Consider the following 21,528-nt stretch of genomic DNA (forward strand, 5'->3'; position numbering starts at 1 on the left):
TCCCAGATAATACCATGGCCAGCAAGAGCTAGGTCAGGCTAACGTGTCTACAAAAATTTTGCAAGGACTGTGCCGAACAAGTTTTCTTTACAGATGGCTCATAGGTGAAACTGTGAATGCACCATCAATGTCCCTTCCACTGTTCACTTTGGTTAATACACAAAACAAAAGCTAGATTTTGAAACAAATATCAGAATTGTTTGTTTCACCATTTTAGAATATAAAGTAAGAGATAAGAATCCTGGGTGTCAATAGTTGCCCATTGTGTAGCTGGCTGAGGGCTGAATATAATATCAGGTGAGAGAGAGAGGTCTGTAATAAGCAGGAGGCTGGATACTTGCAAATAAATCATAGGTCAGTTGTGTTTTGTGCAAGATAATGCAAATCCTATGGTAATACACTTCTAAATTAAATTCACATGATGAAATATGACCATGAGGGATGCTGGAAATCTGTGAGCCTCACATTAATACTGCCTAAAGTTCATATCTCATTTAAGAATTAATGTTAGTGCTTATATACACATAGCCTTCCTGAGCAGGTCACTTGGTAATTCTAATGTGTCATTTGTTTGTTTTACTTAAGGAATCAGCTGGAGGGGATATTCAGTCTCCTTTAACGCCAGAAAGTATTAATGGGACAGATGACGAGAGAGTGATGCCGGAAGTGACGCAGAACTCGGAACCAAGGGCTGAACCAACCCAGAATGCATTGCCATTTACCCATAGGTACAGATTCCATTCACACATCCTGATTAAGTGATAACTATCTCCTTCCTCGTTAAAGGGACCTTCTCCCATGTTGTGGCTTCCACCTAGCAAAGTTAAGAATTAAATTATGTGACTAAAAAAAAAAAAAAAAAAAAGACTGGCTTTCAGATTTGCAGTATAATCTTTGTTTTCACAAAAAACATGAGGAAATCTCTTTGAATAAGATTTTGGGGGGGCGTTATTTTATAGTTTAATTAGCTGAATGTGAGCCCTTGAACACTGGCTAGCGCAGGTGTCCCTTTAACAGGAAGCATTATTTCAGTGTTTGAGATCTTAGTAATGTTAACTGCTTAGAATATTCCAATTAAATTATTTTTGCACACATTTTCTTTAAATGACTGATAGGATTGGATGTCAGCCTTTCACTGATGAGTTGTTAGAAGAAAAGGGACTCTTTCTTACAACACTTTTAGATTATAAAATTTAAAGCAGCCTTTAATTGAACAGTTCTCTGACAGTTGAAAACATTTTTCAACTTTTTTTTGAAACATGAGAGAAGTGTAGTTCTGCTTCAGACTGAATTATAATTCATTGCACTAGGAATACTGTACTCTGTTCTTTAGGAAAACTAGGACTTTTAATTTAATGATACAAATGATGAGTTAAGATGGGTATATCTTGCCTATTAGAAATGATTGTAAATGGGACACTCAAACACATTATGTACTGAGACCATGGAGAGTAACTTAAATATTTAATAAACTTAGAGCAAAGCTAGAAATACTAGATTTATTTTTTTAAACATGGTCTGAATCAGTTTAAATAAAGTTTAAGAGCTCTTGATCAAAGGTTGAGGAACACTAGGATGTCAGATATGTCATGCAAATAATTCAGAATGAGCAGAGATGGAATTGGAATTGTTCAAGACTTCTCATTTTTTGTAAGAGAATAATGCTATTAAACATATATGGAAGAAATAATTTACATTTTCAAATGAGAAAAAAATTATACTTTTTTAGCAGTGATTGTGTTTATGTTTATACTTCAGTTGTCACCAGTGCATCTATGTCCTGGTTTCAGCACATGTAACCACGACAATCTATTACATGTTTTACAAGAAATGGTGCTTTGTAAGAGAGCTCTGTGCATGTTGAAGGAGTGTTACAAATGTTGCACATCAGTGTTCTGTAACAAGTTCATTTAAACTTACTGTTTGTGTGTTGGAATTCACTATCAATATTTTTGTGAAAAGGGGTTGTGATAAAGTCCACACAGGAGTAGTGGTGTTTGTTTGTTTTTTTTTAAAAAATGACAGCTGCAAGATCTTCCCTCTTGCTTTGCATATGTAAATATGTTTTCTGGTATGCCAATATAGTAACTATGCTTTGCTCTGCATTGACCATGACTGAAGATATTTTTTGAAACTACCCGGTTGTAATTTTTGATGGTGTAAAATAGAGGTTACAAAATTTTTACATGCTTTGCATTTTTCTATATCTGCTTCATGTATGCAGTGTGAGTGCCTGGTTTTAGTTTATTGTCCTGTTAAATACTACTAGCTAGAATTGGTCTTCCAACAATAACTGCATTTTGAGGGTCACTTCTCATGATGATTCTCATGAGAATCATTTGTCTTGCTAATGGAAGCTTCAAGTTTGTTAGTGAGCTATTACCAAAGAAACTGCAAATTTTTTCAAACCCTTTGAAATTTTGGACTAGATAAGGTTTTTATTATAAATATTATAAATAAATGAAGATTCATATAGGTTACTTTTTTGATACTGAAAAGCTCAAGTGAGAACACTTATATATTATTATTTAACCCAGACAGAAAATGCTTTCAGGTGCTTTCTGACAATTTTTCATATAAAAAAAAAAAAAAATCCTTTTGTGTGTGTGTGTGTGTCAAGGAACACTGTCTCAATCAGAGGGAAACTACCATTTTAAAAAATGTATATTCCAGTTATTTCCCAGGCACCATTATGTTTTTCAAGTTGATGACAGAACTTAATTTGGAAGTCAGCTGCTTTGATTAGATTTAATTGTTAGCTGTAATGAAGGCTCTCTAAAATAGCACTATGTAACACATGCATGAAAGAGATGGAAAGTAAGTGAAGCTTCCAGGATTGTGTTAGTGCTGGTTAAATGGGCATGTTTTTGTAGAGGCATTTCATAATATTGAATTGGCAACTAGGTAGACATACTTAGTTGCTTGTGCTGGCTGGAAGGGTGCTCTCTGCAGGCAGTTTGTTTGCCCCAATTTAAAAAAAAAAAAAAAAAAAAAAATTAAACAAAACCTTACACCCTGACCATTGGAGACTCCCTGGGCTTTTCATGTGTCAGGGGTACAGAAAGGGATTGTGCTCCTCCTCATTCCCTGCCCTTTTGATGCTGCTGTGTATTGGTGACACTCCATGTGTGATGGAGAGGAGTTGCCGCACTGAGCCCTTTCCCTGTGTGCTCTGGTAACTCCTGCCGATCGCTGAGCCTCTTCCACACCCTGCATTTCAGCAAAGTTAAAGTTTAGCCAGTGCTTCTGGGTGAGAAGGATAATGCTGGAAGGGCATGCGAGTGTTGTCTTGTGCATGGCAATGCTTTTTACGTATTTGCCTTTACTCCTGGAACTGTTGATCAATCGCTAGGCACTTTTCAAAAGAAAAGATGGTGTGGTCTTCCCTCCAATGAGTTCAGCTATAGGGGACATGAGAGTTGCTGAGGCTGGCCATGCTTCACTGAAATAACACTAGCGTAACAAGTTCATTTCTTCTATGATTAGGAAAGCTATATTCTGCTCTGGTGTGACAGCATATACTTACCCTGTGAAGGTCCAAAAGGAGTGGTCCTCAGTGTAGGCTGGAGTACAGGGAAAGGCGTGTGTGGGGCTACCTGGCAGGAGCCCAGCCCAGGCAGCCATGAGGCAAAGGTTGGAGCTTCGTGGACAGGACGAGGTGCCACAGTACTGCACAGTGAGGATGGCTGGTGAGGTGGGAGCTGCGTTGCTGCCAAGAGGGTCGGCAAGCTTAGCTGAGTGCGGGCACCTCTGCAGCAGAGGACAGGAGTAAAGGTTTGAAGGGGGTTGTTGTCAAGACAGTGATCTAGGGAAGAGGTTTTCATGTCTGTATGAACTGGAAGAGTCTGACAGGAGTTAACAAGGTCAAAATGAGAGGTGTGGAGGTCATGCTTTAGTCTACATCTTACTACTTGTCATTTTTAATCTGCACACACAGAAAAATGTTCAATTTCATTTTGTTATAACACATCCTCTCTGGCCAGATATGTCCTCTTCTGCAAGCATCCTTCTCTGTGCTTTGTATGTCTTAGTGTAGGTAGTTGGGGGCTGTGTTATTTCAGCAGCGTAAGTGTAGACTACTTTGGTATTTATAGTTATTTTCTGACCATTTATACTCAAAAGCTGAAAAAAAGCATTACTTAAGTCACCAGAGTTTTGTTATTAGATCTTTAATTTTTTATTATTTCAGTAAATAATTGTAAGTATTGAAATGAACATTCTCCAGTATATGTCTACAATCCTATTCATATCCCATGAGCATAACAGAGCAAAATTCTAGTTGGTTCAATTTATCCTTATCTGGAAAGTCCTAACGCTGTTCACAAGCAGTGTGACTCTAGTCAACTGCTTGAGAGATAAGGATATTAAATGGTTATGAACCTTGCACGGAAAGATAAACTCTTGCAATTAAACCTCTTGCCTTTTTTAAACCATGATGGTTAATGTTGAATTATGAAGTAATATTACTTGGGAACTCCCACATCTTATAATATAGACTGAGCACTGCTCTCATTAGTAAACATTGCCAAAACAAATGAAAGTAAAATGTAACCTAAGCCTGGCATTAGAATTTTTAAAAGTCTTGGCTGAGAGACTGATCGAGTCTGATTTTTCTGAACGATGGCTAGTCCAGGAAGGCTTTTTTCTAACAAAAGCTAGTTAATAAAATCTAATATTTAAAATAATTAAGACTAAAAAAAAGTGTGTATTTTCTTAACTAAGTCTTAGTTTCCTCAGACATCTTCCTTTTTTTTAAAGTATTTTCCACATTCTTTAAATTGTGACACCCCCCCCCATCGAAAAAAAGTTGACCATAAAAAGGTGTTTGGAGAGAAAAATGTTGCTAAAAAATTTGTAACCATTTCCAATGTGACTGCACCTGGCTTTTAAATGTAAGTTTTAATCCTGCTGGTGCATAGTATACAATTCCTGATTGCCTGAATGAGCCCAAAGAAATACTATGCTGAGCTTATTTAGCCTTAGAATATAATTCAAATATTAAAGCTGAATACTGTGTCTGACGAACTCTGCAACTGCTGCTTGGGGCTTTTTGGTAACTGTTTGGTGAGCTTGCTCTTTTGCCTTTGAAGAAAATACATTTGTTATAACAAGTTTTATTCCATTTTTGGCACCTCATGAAGCTGTGGGATAAAACACTTTCAGAAACAAAACTTAAAATAAGAGGATTCTTCTGGGACAAATCTTGAAAGTCTTCAACTTTCTGTCAACCGTGACTTGTACCTTTTACCTAATTTTTTCATGTAATACATAAAGATGCTCCATCTAAATTTAATGAAACTTGGAATTTCTATTACATAATGTTTTGATTAGACAATATAGATGTTTGTTGCTTGTTCATTAAAATTCCTATTTTTATATTCAAACAAGTTTTTAATATGAAATTTTCACTCATTGCCTTAGTGAAAATGGACTTATTTCAAATACCTATATATTAGGATGGCTACAAGCTCTTTAGAAGGGACAGGCTAGGAAGGAGAGGTGTAGGAGTAGCCCTGTATGTTAGGGAGTGTTTTGACTGTCTAGAGCTCAACAATAGTAATGATAAGGTTGAGTGCTTATGGGTTAAGATCAGGGGGAAGGCCAACAAGGCAGACATCCTGGTGGGAGTCTGTTACAGACCACCCAACCAGGACGAGGAAACAGACGAAGTATTCTACAAGCGGTTGGCTGAAGTCTCACAATCGCTAGCCCTTGTTCTCGTGGGAGACTTCAATGTACCAGATATCTGCTGGAAACACAGCAGAGAGAAAGCAGTCTAGGAGGTTCCTGGAGTGTGTGGGAGATGATAACTTCCTGACACAGCTGGTAAGTGAGCCAACCAGGGGAGGTGCCCCGCTGGACCTGCTGTTTATGAACAGAGAAGGCCTGGTGGGCGATGTGGTGGTCGGAGGTTGTCTTGGGCTCAGCGACCACGACATCATAGAGTTTTCAATTCTTGGAGAAGTAAGGAAGGGGGTCAGCAAGACCGCTACCCTGAACTTTAGAAGGGCAGACTTTGGATTGTTTAGGAGTCTGGTTAACAGAGTCCCTTGGGAGGCAGTCCTGTAGGGCAAAGGAGTCCAGGAAGGCTGGATGTTATTCAAGGAGGAAGTCTCAAAGGCGCAGGAGCAGGCCGTCCCCATGTGCCACAAGTTGAGCAGGCGGGGGAGAAGACCGGCCTGGCTGAACAGAGAGCTTTGGCTAGAACTCAAGAAAAAAAGGAGAGCTTACCGCCTTTGGAAGAAGGGGCAGGTGACTCATGGGGATTACAAGGATGTTGTGAGGATATGCAGGGAGAAGATCAGAAAGGCGAAGGCCCAGCTAGAACTTAAACTGGCCACCGCTGTTAAAGACAACAAAAAAAGTTTTTACAAATATATCAGTGACAAAAGGGGGGCCAGGGAGAATCTCCCTCCTTTGTTGGATGCAGAAGGTAACCTTGCCACGAAGGATGAGGAGAAGGCAGAGGTACTTAATGCCTTCTTTGCCTCAGTCTTTAATAGTCAAGCTAGTCATCCTCGGGTTTTTCAAGCCCCTGAGCTGGGAGATGGAGATAGGATGCAGAATGAAGTCCCAGTTGTCGAAGAGGTGGCAGTCACTGACCTGCTCCTCCACCTGGATGCCCACAAGTCCATGGGGCCAGACGGGATCCACCCAAGGATACTGAGGGAGCTAGCAGAGGAGCTGGCCAAGCCACTCTCCATCATTTACCAGCAGTCCTGGTCAACCGGGGAGGTCCCAGATGACTGGAAGCTAGCAAATGTCATGCCCCTCTACAAGAAGGGTCGGAAGGAGGATCCGGGGAACTACAGGCCTGTCAGCCTGACCTCGGTGCCGGGGAAGGTCATGGAGCAGATCATCTTGAGTGCCATTATGCAGCATGTGCGGGACAACCGGGGGATCAGGCTCAGCCAGCATGGGTTTATGGAAGGGAGATCCTGTTTCACTAACCTGGTCTCCTTCTATGACAAGGTGACCCACTTAGTGGATGAGGGGAAGGCTGTGGATGTTGTCTACTTGGACTTTAGTAAGGCCTTTGACGCTGTCTCCCACAGCATTCTCCTGGAGAAGCTGGCTGCTCACGGCTTGGATGGGTGCACTCTGCGCTGGGTTAAAAACTGGCTGGACAGCCAAGCCCAGAGAGTGGTGGTGAATGGAGTCAAATCCAGTTGGCGACCGGTCACGAGTGGTGTTCCCCAGGGCTCAGTGTTGGGGCCGGTCCTGTTCAATATCTTCACTGATGATCTGGATGAGGGGATCGAGTGCACCCTCAGTAAGTTTGCAGATGACACCAAGTTGGGTGGAAGTGTCGATCTGCTGGAGGGTAGGAAGGCCCTGCAGAGGGACCTGGACAGGCTGGATCGTTGGGCCAGGGCCAACTGCATGAGATTCAACAAGGCTAAGTGCCAGGTCCTGCACTTGGGTCACAACAACCCCATGCAACTCTACAGGCTTGGGGAGGAGTGGCTGGAGAGCTGCCTGGCGGAAAAGGACCTGGGGGTGTTGGTTGACAGCCGCCTGAACATGAGCCAGCAGTGTGCTCAGGTGGCCAAGAGGGCCAATGGCATTCTGGCCTGTATCAGGAATAGTGTGGCCAGCAGGACCAGGGAGGTGATAGTGCCCCTGTACTCGGCATTGGTGAGGCCGCACCTCGAGTGCTGTGTTCAGTTTTGGGCCCCTCACTACAAGAAGGACATCGAGGTGCTGGAGCATGTCCAGAGAAGGGCAACAAAGCTGGTGAAGGGTCTGGAGCACAAGTCGTATGAGGAGAGGCTGAGGGAACTGGGGTTGGTTAGTCTGGAGAAGAGGAGGCTGAGGGGAGACCTTATTGCTCTGTACAACAACCTGAAAGGAGGTTGTAGCGAGGTGGGGGTAGGTCTCTTCTCCCTAGTAACGAGTGATAGGACGAGAGGAAACGGCCTTAAGCTGCGCCAGTGGAAGTTTAAGTTGGGTATTAGGAAAAACTTCTTCACCGAAAGGGTGGTCAAGCATTGGAACAGGCTGCCCAGGGAAGTGGTTGAGTCTCCATCCCTGGAGGTATTTAAGGAACGGATAGATGTGGTGCTTGAGGACATGGTTTAGTGAAGACTTGGCAGTAATAGGTTAACGGTTGGACTCGATGATCTTAAGGGTCTTTTCCAACCTTAACGATTCTATGATTCTATGATTAGGTATTTTATTGTCTAGATAGCTTACCATTTAATAGTGCTGCAAGTAAATCCAGTGCTGTAATAACAAAGAAAAACCCAAAAATCTTGCTGCTAGCTTATGTTCCTTCACTGAGTTTTCATTAAAAGTTGTATGCGGAAATCTAGTAGATTTTTCACTTTGTGTATTACAACTACTCACTTCTACAAGCTTAAATATTTTATTAATAATATACAATATACAAATAATATACAATATACAAATAATATTACAGTAAAGATACTTTGTGAATCATGCTGAACTGTTAAGTTGGCTTTAAAGAAAAGTTTTGAGTTAATAATTTTTGTGGCATTTTGTGATTTGAATTTATATTCAAATCCTAGTATTTGGATGTTCTTTTTAGCGTTATGTGTAGCTTGTAGAACCAAGTAGTTCTGGGAGTGTGTATTCCTTTTTTTTTTTTTTTAATTCTTGTTTTTGAATGCTATTTAGACTGATGACAGGATAATTTCACGTTGTGAGTCTCTAATCCAAGCTCCTGCTCAGAGAAGGTCAGCTATGAGATCAGACCAGGCTGCTCTAAGCTTTATCCAGTTGGGTTTTGAAAACCTCCTAGAATGGAGACTGATAAAGCTAGGCTTTTTAGAAAGGTTTCTCTATAACATAAAAGACAATAAATGTCTTCACATTGCACAGTACTATAATGAACAGTGACTGTGCACACTGGAGGAACTCTGGTAAATTCAATTACTCTGTTGAGAAAAGATTATTTCTTGAGGTACGCTCGGAGAAGAAACTCAAAGGTGATATGTTCCCACTGTCAGTGTAAGCAAAGAACTGGTTAATATAGCAACTTAGAAGTAAGTCTTGACTTCACCTCAACCAACATTTGTTTGATGTTGTGAAGGTCCTAGCTGTGCTGTTCTTTTGCCTCTTGTGCTCCGCCAGCAAGAGCCTGGTGGTCCCAGGAAGAAGCACACGGAGAGGGATTGTTCTCCCCTTCCTCCCTGACCTAATTCCTACTGCTTCCTGCACTCCTGCACTTTTGCCTAAGCCGCTGGGATTTAGCTCAAGTAGGCTATCCTTCAAAATGAAAGTTCTTGCTAGGAAACTATTAATTTGAAAGGAAAATCTTACCTAGTGTTCGTGTAAATTTTTTCATGTCTCTGATTTTCCTGATTGTGACAATTTCTGAAAATTCTGGAATCTCTGGAATACGTAGTAAACCATTACATGGTTTTAAACCAGTATTGTGTCAAACACAGCATAATACAGCTCATACTGTAACATTTTCATAAGATCTCTAGTAATGGAAGGAGAGGTGGAGAGGACTCATATCTGCTATTAGAAGAATGGTCATGGTGTATGTGTTGCTTATATCTTTAAAATGAAGCAACTCTGCAACTGATAGAGCTAATTTTAATGGCTGGGGGAATGGATGAGAGCCAAAACTAAAAATAGCCCAACACTTTAAGAGAGTAATATCACCGTCTCCCTTCTAGTTTGGAGCATGTGAATTACCTACTTCCTGCTGTTTATTTAGTGAGAACTCCAAGAGGTGATTCAGACGATGTGAGCTGGGTGTTTGAAATTAGATTATGTAAATACCATCCTCAGGGACAAGTGAGCACTCTTCTAACATATCTGTCAAGTACGTTGTTAGAAGAAGAATATAATCCTTATGCAATTTATATTAAAAAACATGCAACTTGTAACATGTAATTTTTTTCCTCCTTTAATCATATGAATAAGAATTTAAAAAAAAGCATAATAAAAATGAAAAAAAAAAAAAAAAGGAACTATCTTGCTTAAGGAAGGAACTTTCATTTTCTAAAAGAATATATCCATTGTGTTCAAGCAATCCAAAACATGGATGACGTTAAAAGATTGTGTGTTAATACTTCAGCAACTGTAAACATTGCCTGTATAAATTGGGATATGTGATACTTAACACTAAATCAGATTCTGTGGGGTGTGTTGTTTGGGTTTTTTTTTTTTGTTGCATCCATTAATTCACAATCATAAATTTTGTTAGGTATTTTCAATAATACAGTTTTCTGAAATGTGTTATTCCTTTTAGGAGTCTATTCTTAGCACACAGTGACTTTTTGTTGTCATCTTTAGGCATTGGTGAAGGACTTATTCTCTTTATTCTAGATTTTCCTAATAATTTAGTTGAATAATGAACTTTTCCTATTGTGCATTTTGATACCAGGTGTATATGCTTGTTTAAATTTGTGAGCAGTGTCTGTGAGGTTTCTTTTATGGGATGATTTGTACATATATTATTTAGAATATTTGCCATTTTGTTAGTTCTAAGCTCAAACATGCAATCATCTTTTCAAGAAGAATTCAAATGATAGTTATAGGAGATCTTATGTAGACAGTTGATACCTCATGTTTTCTTCACTCATACTTCCATCTTTCAGTGTCTTTGACATTGCTGAGAGTCATCATAGGAAACTTTTCAACCAGTAAGTAGGGATAAGCTTCAAACTGAACTTTCCCCAGACACCATGAAGGAGTCCAAGGTGTTGTCTTTAATACACCAGAGATCTCTCTGGGTAAATTTTGCTGAAGTTAGGTCAGCATTTCCAACTATAACGGAAACCTCTTGCACCAGTGTCTTTTGAAACATTTTTTTTCAAAACTGAGAAGTGTCATTAGAATCAAAGAGAACAGGCACCAAAGAAATGCTACAGGACTCAATGCACTGTTTTCCAGAAAAAAACACAGTGAAAAATTTTGAGAGGAAATAGCCACTTTGTGGAATTGCTTTTTATATTTTATAATAATCTGTGGAAAGACTTAATACTTTGAAAGTACAAATGTCATGCCTTGTTTGGATTGGAAGCCTCAGTGCATACTTACAGATATTTTTCAGCCACCCATTTAAAAAAATATCTTCTACAGAAACAGAAAGACAGTAACATCTGAAGTTACCAGGAAAAAAACCCCACATAGCTATTCATCCCCTGAGTCTTGAGTGAATTTTCTAACAGTCATGACCCTTGAAAAGAGAAGCCTTTTGTGAAAAGCAAAGGCAGAGGGGATGTTTTGCAGGACAAATATGAACATATTTTTCACAAAATCTGATTGCTCAGACTTCACTGTCTCATCCTGGTTGGTTAGGGAAGCTGATGTGTGAAAGTATCTCACGACCTAGATAATGTGAACCATTCATGCTCATACCTTCAGTTTGGGATTAATTCTTGATGAGGAGATGGGGGGCTTTCTTCAGAGTCTGGAATTTTGACTATTTGTAACAAGACTTTCCTATGGCAGTCTCTTCTGCAGGTAAGAGTATCATGCAGTTTGCACCCGTCTGCACACACACATGCTTTGCCTCTCCGAAAATGGACCTCTTCAAAATTATGCCCCAACAGCCAGTCAAAAGTATAATGTTGGAAGATTAAAAGCTCCTTGTAGCTGGTATGTAGCTGCTTCATTTCAAGTGAAGACTTTGTCCATTTACCTTTACCAACACAAAATATAATGCTTATTTTGTTAGACAAATGCTACACAAACTTTTCCATACTTGTTCATTTACTATTTTCTGTCTCTAAATGGACTCTGTAGTCATAATCTGGTTCTATGAAACCAGAGAATAGTCTAGGCTTGGGTTTCAGGGTACATATTCCCATCCACATGGAAATTATTGAAAAGTTTACACAGTTTTAGAGAAAGGAAATTAAAGAGAATTGAAGATTTGTGGCCTTCTGATCACTTTTAAGTATGCTGCAGAACAATCTGCATCAGTATCTTATTTCGATTCTTGTGTACTTTACTCATCTCAATGTTCACTTATTGTCAACTTTGCATTATTGTGTAAAATCAATATACAGAACATGGATGAACTTGTGTAACTTATAGTGATTGTAGTCATGGTAAAATGCCTCTGTCATATTCCTTAGAAGTACAGGAAATTGAATTGTTACTGAACAATTTTGAGTTCAAAGTCCACAAGCTAAAAAACAGCTTTAAAAAAAAAACACTCAGAAAACAAGTGAAAACTTGGCTTTTTGTCAGTTTTGATATATTAAAATCTGTTACGACTCATAGCAATATACAACTCAGAACAATATACTTTAAAAATACAGCTTTATTCTTTTAAAGCCCACATAAACCTACACCCCAAAGCCGTACTTTCTTGAATATTTTTGAAGTGTGTGTTTTTAATGAAGAAACATCTCCAATTGTTCAATTACTCAACTTCACCCATTTTTTTTTTATGATGAGTGTGATGAGGCACTGGAACAGGTTGCCCAGAGAAGTTGTGGATGCCCCATCATTGGAAGTGTTCAAGGTCAGGCTGGATGGGGCTTTGAGCAACCTGATCTAGTGAAAGATGTCCCTGCCTATGGCAGGGGGGGTGGACTAGATGATCTTTAAAGGTCCCTTCCAACCCAAACCATCCATTCTATGATTCTATACCAGGAATTATTTCCTGCTTTACTGAGAATACAGGAGCTAGAATTAAGTCACCTGAAAGAAAAAGCAAAACAAAAAAAACCTCCAGCAAAACAAAAAAAAAAAGCCTAAACCTTTCAGCTAGTGGCTCTTTTCAAATGCAGGCTCTTTGTGTTTCAAAGTCACCCCTGCACCCCACACCAGGTATAGTGTCTGTTTTGCCCGCTCACCTGCTCTCTGTGTTGCTGTTCCTCGTCTGTCCGCTTTATTCTCTTTAAGAGAAAGGATATATGTTAAGTGTTTTAGGCAGCACGGCCAATCCCAGTGGAGTACTTGAGGGATGCATTTTTAAAAAATGAGGAGGAAAAAAAAAAGAAAAAAAAAGTCTGTAACCAAGTACATTTTAGTGAAGCTGAAGCTCCATCGAATGCATCTGATGATTGATACCAATTTAGTCCTTAATGTATTGATACCAACAAGTTACTTGCCTTCTGTGTTATCTCTGGTGTAGTGGTGGATAATGACATGGACTTCTCATATGAGAAGCTGCACGTATATATAGATACAAGATTTTAGAACTGGGTATCTATATGCTGTGTGGTTATGGTATCACTGCCATCTGGAATGCCTAATGATAAGCATACGAGTATGGTGACAACGTTAATGACTAAAAAGTTGCTATTCTTGAAACAGTGTAGAACTAATTTTTCTCAAACTTCCAAGCAGAATATAAATAAATGTACCTTCATCCTTTAACAACTCACATTGGAGATTAAATGATTGATTTACTTTATGGATTTATATATTCTTTTTAGTCTTTTCTGTATTACTCCCTTCTTAACTGCCCCCTCTCCTTGGAGAAGAGGGACACTCTGGAAGCAGAAATCAGTCTGGCTCTGCAGTTATTTGAGCACTGAGAATTAGTAATTTATTTTATTCCTGCTGGCATTAATAAGAATACTATTAGATATGGAGCAGGGGAATCTACATTACATCTGACCTGAGTTAGAAGGTGCCAAACATCTTAAGTCATGGAGTGTTTCCACTTTCAGTCTTGGTGAATTATTAATTGTGGATTCACCTAAAATGTACTATGTAGATCCATGGAGGAGTGTTTTGCCATTTGCAAAGTGCTCAGGTTGTGTTAACGAAGCCCATATGGACTTACAAATTAGCTAATTTTTAATCAATTAGATAACTTTCTCCTAGAGACCATGGAAGTCAGAGCCAATGATAGCTGGTAAGAAATATTTAAGTTATGGATTCTCTTCCTGTTGAAGGTATAAGATAGATGTCCTGCTGTGCCAAATTCTGCTTGGGTTAAAAGGCAGAAGAGACGGAGCATGAGTTTAGGAGGTGGCTATAGCTCCTATTCATTTGCTACCCCTCTCATGCTGTAGTTAAAGCTTCAGAATTAGCAACTGTACCTTGAGCAGCTGATACGGGCTCCTCCAGCCCACAGAAAGGATGATTGGATAGAGCTGAGTGAACACTTCTGTCCCCTGGAATATTTTTCACTCCCAGGCATGTGTGGAGCCTGGTTTAGGAACTAACTGTGCTGTGTCTGTTGACTTCTCCAATTCATCACCAACACACAGTTGTCTGCGTGGTGCAAAGAAATCATGGTGAACTTGATGAAGCCACTTGCTGATCCTATATGTTTATTGATAGGATTCAGCCAAATGGATTACCTCTGCCCACTTCTTGAAAGAAGATATATTTAAAAACTAAAGTTTGACAAAGCACAGAAAAGCAGTTTAGAAAACTCTCTATATTAAAAACACATAGCATGAGTACTAACTTAATATTTTTTTTAAGAATTGTTTCATATTTAAATGAATCCCTTATATAAAAAATAACTTTCGTCAAAGTTGGGTTTTGTTTTGGTTTTTTTTTTTTCCAGAATTTATCTGGAATAGAGCTGACTGAATTTCATAAACTATGTAGCTGTGTATGCTTTGAGGGATCACTTTGCATCCCTGCAAGAGATGTAGGACCAAGGACCAGGAGCTCTTAATTTTCACATGAAGTAAAAAGCTTGGTTTTAAGTCTAATCTAAAAGACCCACGCTGTCTTACTAATATGATACTCTTTGGAGTGTGTAATTTTTGTCAGATGAATTAAGATTGCTGACAATTTCTCCCTTATTTAGAGGTAAGCTTTACAAGTAAACTTGGTTAAGGTAGTAATTCCTTTGGACAATGCTGTGGCCTGGGTTCTCTGGGGGAGAACTGACATATTCACGTGACACTGGGGCCAAAAAAGTATGCTTGAGGGGCTTCCATAGTGCCTGAGGCATTTCTTCCTAGACAGGCACCCAAGATGGGTCAGATGAAGTGCCACCAGTTTTCATCCACTAAGCTCTTTACCAGGTCAATCCTTAAATTGTACCTCCTGCCAACATATTATGATCCAGAGTTGTGCTTCCTGTTTTCTATGGAGGCAACACAGTGTCGTGTTCCCCGGCATTGCTGTCACCCTGCCATGGCTCCCTGGTGGGCTGTTTCATTCACTCGGCCTACTTTCCAGGTGATGGTTCCTATCCATATAGCATAAGCCCCCAGAAGACTAGAGTAAAAGCTCATTGATCAAGTAAAAGTCCAAAGTTGCTTTATTGTAAGCCATTTCAGAATGTGCCTGAATGCACAAACAGTGTTCTGTCTCTACCTGCAGAAGTTGTGTTATTGAAAATAATTGTGTCACGTTGATTATTTTCTGTTGCATTGTGGTAGGCAGACCCCTTGCAGTGAAAGTTCAATAGCATTGACCTACTTCTTGCAGACATGGGTAAAGGTTAGGGGCAGGCACACATAAACACAGAAGTGGAATATGTTGTCTGTCAAAAATATAAAGTACTTAATATATTCTCTTTTTGAGGGAAGAGTTAGCTTGAAGAATAAAATGGGGAATACAGTTAAATGGAGATCAACGTCTCCTGTAATTTTACATCAGCTTTATGCTTTAGGGAAGCTTTCTGTACCTAAAGTGTCACATCTTTTGAGTTCCTTTAATATCACTGTAGATGCCACTGACATTTTGTAGTACAGGCAGAAAGAAGTTTGTATTTTTCAGTGTTTTAATCATATAACAGGAGGCTCTGCTGAGATGAATTCAAGTTGATGAATAGCACTTTGGTGAGATGTGGACAACTGGCAATTCATTAAAGTATTTCACAGTGACACCAAACAGCCATCAAGTTTTGTCAGTAATGAAGTAGAATATAAGAGTTTGGTTTTTTTATCAGCTCTTAAGCTATTTGACAAATGAAGGAAGCTGGAGCTGGATGAAGGTGCTGAAATAAAATGTCCGGGATGTCTAAGACTCTGTTTTCTCAAGTACACGATAAAGAAACATTACTAGTGGTCCATTCATTGTGAAGAACTTCAATTGTAGGGTTGTTGCCTTTGCAGATTTTACTCTGTGGCACTGCAGTATGATGTTCTGTCTTCCTGTCACAAAATGCAAAAGGTTCCGTTTCAAAATTAGAGTAGTGGAAACTTCTTCTGGGAGACTGTGACCACATTGGAAATTAGAAAGTAATTTTATTTAAACAACATGGCTCAGACAAAAAACCAAACCAAAACAAAACCCTAAAACTGAATTGAGCTTCATGCTTGTAGTAAGTTATCCAACTCTGTAGTTTGCTAAAGGAAAAAAAATAAAGGGTTTTTTTTTTCCTTCATTATGGTAAGAATAGGTATAGAAATAAGATATGGGTTCGTTGTCTGAAGCCAAATGCTTTTTTATGTAGGCAATATGTTCAGATTAAATTGGCCTGAATTTTAAGAGGCTAGCTAAAATAGTTTCCTGCATACAGAAATTGTGATCTGATCACTGTGTATGATTGAGACTTAACATGTTCACTTTATTTAGGAAATACTCTGTAATTTATAACTAACGTAATTACATGACAACACCAATTGTGTAGCACCTTCTTTCTGTACTCTCTAGAGATTTTAGTATTCTTGTTTAATTCTACTTTAGCAGTTTAGTAATCATTTGTGCTGGGCTTAACATTCAGCACAGTGGCAGGCTCAGGAAAGCTGGATTTTAAACATCTTCACATCATGCTGTTTGCCCTACCCTTTTCCTAGTCTAGGTGCTTTATCAAGGAAAGTGTAATAGAGCTCGCAATGTTAGAAAACAAACATGATCTAATGGTGCTGTGGCACAAAGGCATAGCCTAGTGAAAGGATGGGAGCTCAGCATCTGTTCTGCTGTCTGTGAAATCACAACTAGCAAAACTCATGTGCAATTTCATACTCTTGGCATCCCTGTTGGGTCTGTGATGAGTTCTGTAAACTGGAGGGGAGAGAAGCAAGGAGCAAAGCTTGATATTCTTCTTTGAAACTGTTGCTTCAATTAAGTGTTGAATTGGGAAGAACTGGTCTATACTTTTTTTTTTTTTTTTTAATTTCCAGCTGACTTATGAGCCAAATCATAGAATCATTTAGGTTGGAAAAAACCTTTAAGATCATTGAGTCCAACTGCAAATCATCTGCCTTATGCATTATTCTGAAAAGAAGCTGAAGCAAACCTAAGTGATCTTAGATGCCACAAGTCTAGACTGAGTAAATAAGAACTAGCAACCATCACTGAATTAAGGGAAGGTGATGTGTTTGCTTTTTTTCTTAAAGAAAAACTAGGGTTTTTTACAATAGGGGAGAGAGAGAAACTTACATAGGGACTGCTTCCTCTGAGTGTTAACCTGTACTTCATAGAAAAAGCACCAGTATCAGAGACTCCCCATATATCAAATTTCTTTTTTTTTTTCCATCCATTTAATCTCCTTTTAGTAAATTTGACTCTAGGATCAACATAGTGCAAGAAATTTAGTCTTTTCTTGGATTCAGATTCAGTTTAAACAAGGCAAATTTATTCCTTCCGTTCTTTTAAAAAGCTGAGAGAGAAAAAAAAACACGAGTGGCAGTATCCACTGATAAATGTTGCAACTCACTAGCAAGTTGTTTTGTTCAAACCTATGCAGTCAATATATGGTTTACTGTGATCACATAGTTCATGCGACTTGCTGCTTGTTTTTCAAAGTACTTCTGACAGCTCCATAGATGGTTTAGTTTGGGCTTTATATATAGGCTATTGACTCTAAGTAATTGTATGGCTATCACAAGAGACAAATGAAATTTAATTAAATTTGCCATGGTCTCACATAGCTTCTGTTCCTTTAATGGAATAAAATTATTTTGTTGTCAGCATGTAAACTGACGGTTCATCTCCTACGTTACCTGTGTGATTAATGCATGTCATTGTATTTACTGGGATAAGCAAACTGGCAATTGCAATGCAAAAATGAATTGCACCAGTAGTTATTATTTGATATTGTAAGATAACCTAATGCACTAGCTGGGCAGAGGCCAAATAGTCATAATTTAGAATCTTTATGCAACTGCCTAATCACATATAAGTATTTCTGTAGGCCATTCTATAGCATGTCTTTCTGTTCCTGATAGTGTACAAATGAGTTCCAGAATGAAAGTGGCTGTAATTCAGATCATTTTAGTGTCAGGGTCACCATGTTCTGGTATGACTTACCAATAACCACATCATCTAATTGCTTTCATAAAATGATTAAGTGCTATAGGAGCCCAAGTCAATTTGACTTTCTTCACAGCCAAATACCTAGTCATTTTAGAAAATGGGATGTAAGTTCCTAAATAACTTAGGTTACTTCCAGTGATACTGATAAGCAATTTCAGTAAAGGAACAAGGGCAAATCTTCTTTTACTTTTTCAGAGTATGTGATAAAATTTTAGGTCTGCAAGGTCTCACAGGCGTGAGAATAACATACTTGCAGTGATACTGATAAGCAATTTCAGTAAGGGAGCAAGGGCTGTTAGGTCTACAAGGTTTTAATGTTTAGTGCAAAAAAAGCTAGAAATTAATTAGCTATGCTTGCTCTTGCAAAGGGCTAAAATTATAAGACAGCATTATCGATTTTGGTTTATGCTATATGGCCTTCATGAAGAGATAACCTAGTGTCTCTTTACTATATAAAATTAAATGACTAAGACAAAAATGAGATCTTTTTAAAAGAATAAAAATAAAATAAAAGTTGAGCCTCTTCAGAGAAATCAGGGTTTTTCTTAGTGCTACTGTGATGATTCAGGTTAAATACAAGTCTTTTGCATTGTGATACAGTGTACAAAAGACACATAAAACTGTTGTTAACTGCATAAGTTTAATGAGAAACAGAATCAGAATTCAGAATCTGAGAGCATGGTCAAACTGAAAGACTAAATGCAAGCAAAAGATCATATATGAAACACCTTGAAAGAGAAATCTGTAATAGCTCCATAAGCACCCCTCTTCCCAAATTTGCAGAAAAAGCTTCTGCATTTCTATCTTCTACACTGACATAGGAATTGGGAGTTCAAGCATATTGTAGCTCCGAGTTGAGCAAAGGGGTGTGCAAAACAAAACAATATACCTGGAGTGGGATAAACCTTCAATGTTTGTAGAAAATGATAGAATCAGAAAAGTCGTGCTCTCACCTGCTGATTTCAGCCATTCAGCTGCCTTTCTCACTTTCCAGTAGATGTGTGCGGCTTTGTTATTAGTCACCTCACTTTAAATACAATGTGCTTCAAGGGCCTCCTTCATCTTTTTTGCTATGACCAAATTTGTCATTTAAGCTGTGCACATTATTCCAATCTAAAGAGCTGATTCACAACTATTTTTCCTTGGTTTTATGCTGATGTAACTCCATTGAGATCATGTAGATATTCCTTATCCCAAAGGGAAGAACAGATCTTTCATGCTCCATTAATGTTTCTACTTCTCTCCCCAGGGGAGCTATCTTCCTTTGATAAAAATTCTTTTGAATACTATGATTAAGGATAAGGATCTCTTTGAATATTAATTAGTTTTTCATTGGCCTTACTCTAAATATTTAACTCAAAGCAATTTCCTGGTAATTGTCTCCTGATTATAACTTTTAGAGGACTTACCCTTTTTTAATAAATTCCAATTTATAAAATAAGACTTCCTTTTGCATGTGTCCAGTTAATCACAGCTACAAATAAAAAGACAATAAGCAGTAGCCGTAAAGAGGTATTTTTGTTTTGTTTCTTAAGTTTCCTTGTTACAAAAGCTGTCATTCTTACCATAGCTTTCTCTCTTTTGCTGGTCTTTTACTTAAATTATTTATACTGTAGATTACTGTGTCCCTCATGCACATAAGTTCAGAGTCTTTTGAGAGGCTGAATCTTCTGAGCCTGTACAAGCAGGCTTTATTTTGTATGGAGGATTTCATAAGGACCTTGTGCAGAATTCCTTCCCAAATTCACCAGAGTGTTTTACATAAACCCAAACACTTGCCTTACACTTCCAAAGAGGAGAAGCTACACTGCTACAGTAGAGCTCTCAGATACTACTGTAACAGAATACATCATTCACAATCCCCCTTTGCTTCCTTAAGCATGAAGAGCTGCTCTGTAAGGCTCACCAGCAAGGTTGTCAGAAAGGATCACCCCTTGCTGCCTGCACAGCTAATGGGTTGTTACCAGCTGGTTGACATACCTCTCCCACTGATTGGTAATGCTCACTCCACCAGATTCTTGGTCTGCTTCCAACACATGCCACTATAATCTGTGCAGCAGCTACAGGGACTCTGCTTTATCCATATTTGTCAAGTCTTATGAATTTAGTTACTATACCAGATGCCAAATTTTGTAGTGAAAGTGCTCCAGTCTCTATTCAACTGAATTCCTCCTCATTTCTGCTATCCCAAGACAGTACTGCTCACCATACATCTACAGTGCAGATGACAGTGACACCTGAAGAAAAGAATTTACATGCTCTTGAGTAACTGTAGTTCTTTGAAACCATAACTACAGTAGAGTAAGAAATCCAATTTTTAAATTAGTTCATTTTAAGCAACGAATCCAATATTAAAAACCATAAAATATAAATAAAGCATAATTCTGCACATACTTTATTTCTATAAATCTGAAATAAAGCTTAAACCGTATTTTATAGTGTTGGCACTGCATACAACTCAGCAAACAATGAATAAGTGATACTGATTCAAAAAGCAGAAAACATCTCTTGATTTGGACTGCTTTTGATTTTTTTGTTTCATGAAGGCATCTTAAAATAACTTCATTCTGAATGCAACTCATTAATGTATGCTCCCCGCTCCCTGCCTTCACAAGCCTTCTCCAACTGGCTAAATGTGGTGACTGGAGCTTTTTGGATTAATTTTTCTTAAGTGACCTACTTTGCAGAGAAAGATAATCATGCATTTATAGTCTCTGGCACTCTATTCAGGTCACAGATAGACAGATAGCAAAGCTATTCCTCAGTGACTTCCTGGAGCTGTAACTAATCCCCAATGAGAATGGAGATGAGCTTGATGTTAATTGGTCAGAATGACTAAAACTGTGGAACATCATTGACTCCTACTTGAATTTTCAGGGGGTGTCACAGTTATGCCTGTCGTGGTTTAACCCCAGCCAGCAACTAAGCACCACACAACCGCTTGCTCACCCCCACCCAGGTGGGATGGGGGAGAGAATCAGAAGAGTCAAAGTGAGAAAACTCATGGATTGAGATAAAGACAGTTTAATAGGTAAAGCAAAAGCCGCGCATGCGAGCAAAGCAAAGCAAGGAATTCATTCACTACTTCCCATGGGCAGGCAGGTGTTCAGCCATCCTCAGGAAAGCAGGGCTCCATCACGCGTAACGGTTACTTGGGAAGACAAACGCCATCACTCCAAATGTCCCCCCCTTCCTTCTTCTTCCCCCAGCTTTATATGCTGAGCATGACATCATATGGTATGGAATAGCCCTTTGGCCAGTGTGGGGCAGCTGTCCTGGCTGTGCCCCCTCCCAGCTTCTTGTGCACCTGGCAGAGCATGGGAAGCTGAAAAGTCCTTGACTAGTGTAAGCGCTACTTAGCAACAACTAAAACATCAGTGTGTTATCAACATTATTCTCATTCTAAATCCAAAA

At 38.8% G+C, this 21,528-nt stretch overlaps 1 protein-coding gene across 1 annotated transcript in view; it reads left to right on the plus strand.

Annotated features, from left to right (window-relative positions):
* The window catches only part of LOC309601741 (homer protein homolog 1-like), a gene marked incomplete at both ends in the record, with an annotated part of 68,043 nt that overhangs the window by 18,704 nt on the left and 27,811 nt on the right, over positions 1-21,528 (plus strand). The window contains one exon of the mRNA XM_082334902.1: positions 586-728. Within this exon, the coding sequence (XP_082191028.1) occupies positions 586-728 (143 nt within the window). The remainder of the gene's footprint in view (positions 1-585; positions 729-21,528) is intronic.

Source organism: Platalea leucorodia (assembly GCF_965183815.1).
Source record: "Platalea leucorodia genome assembly, chromosome: W".
In the NCBI taxonomy this organism is placed as follows: domain Eukaryota; kingdom Metazoa; phylum Chordata; class Aves; order Pelecaniformes; family Threskiornithidae; genus Platalea; species Platalea leucorodia.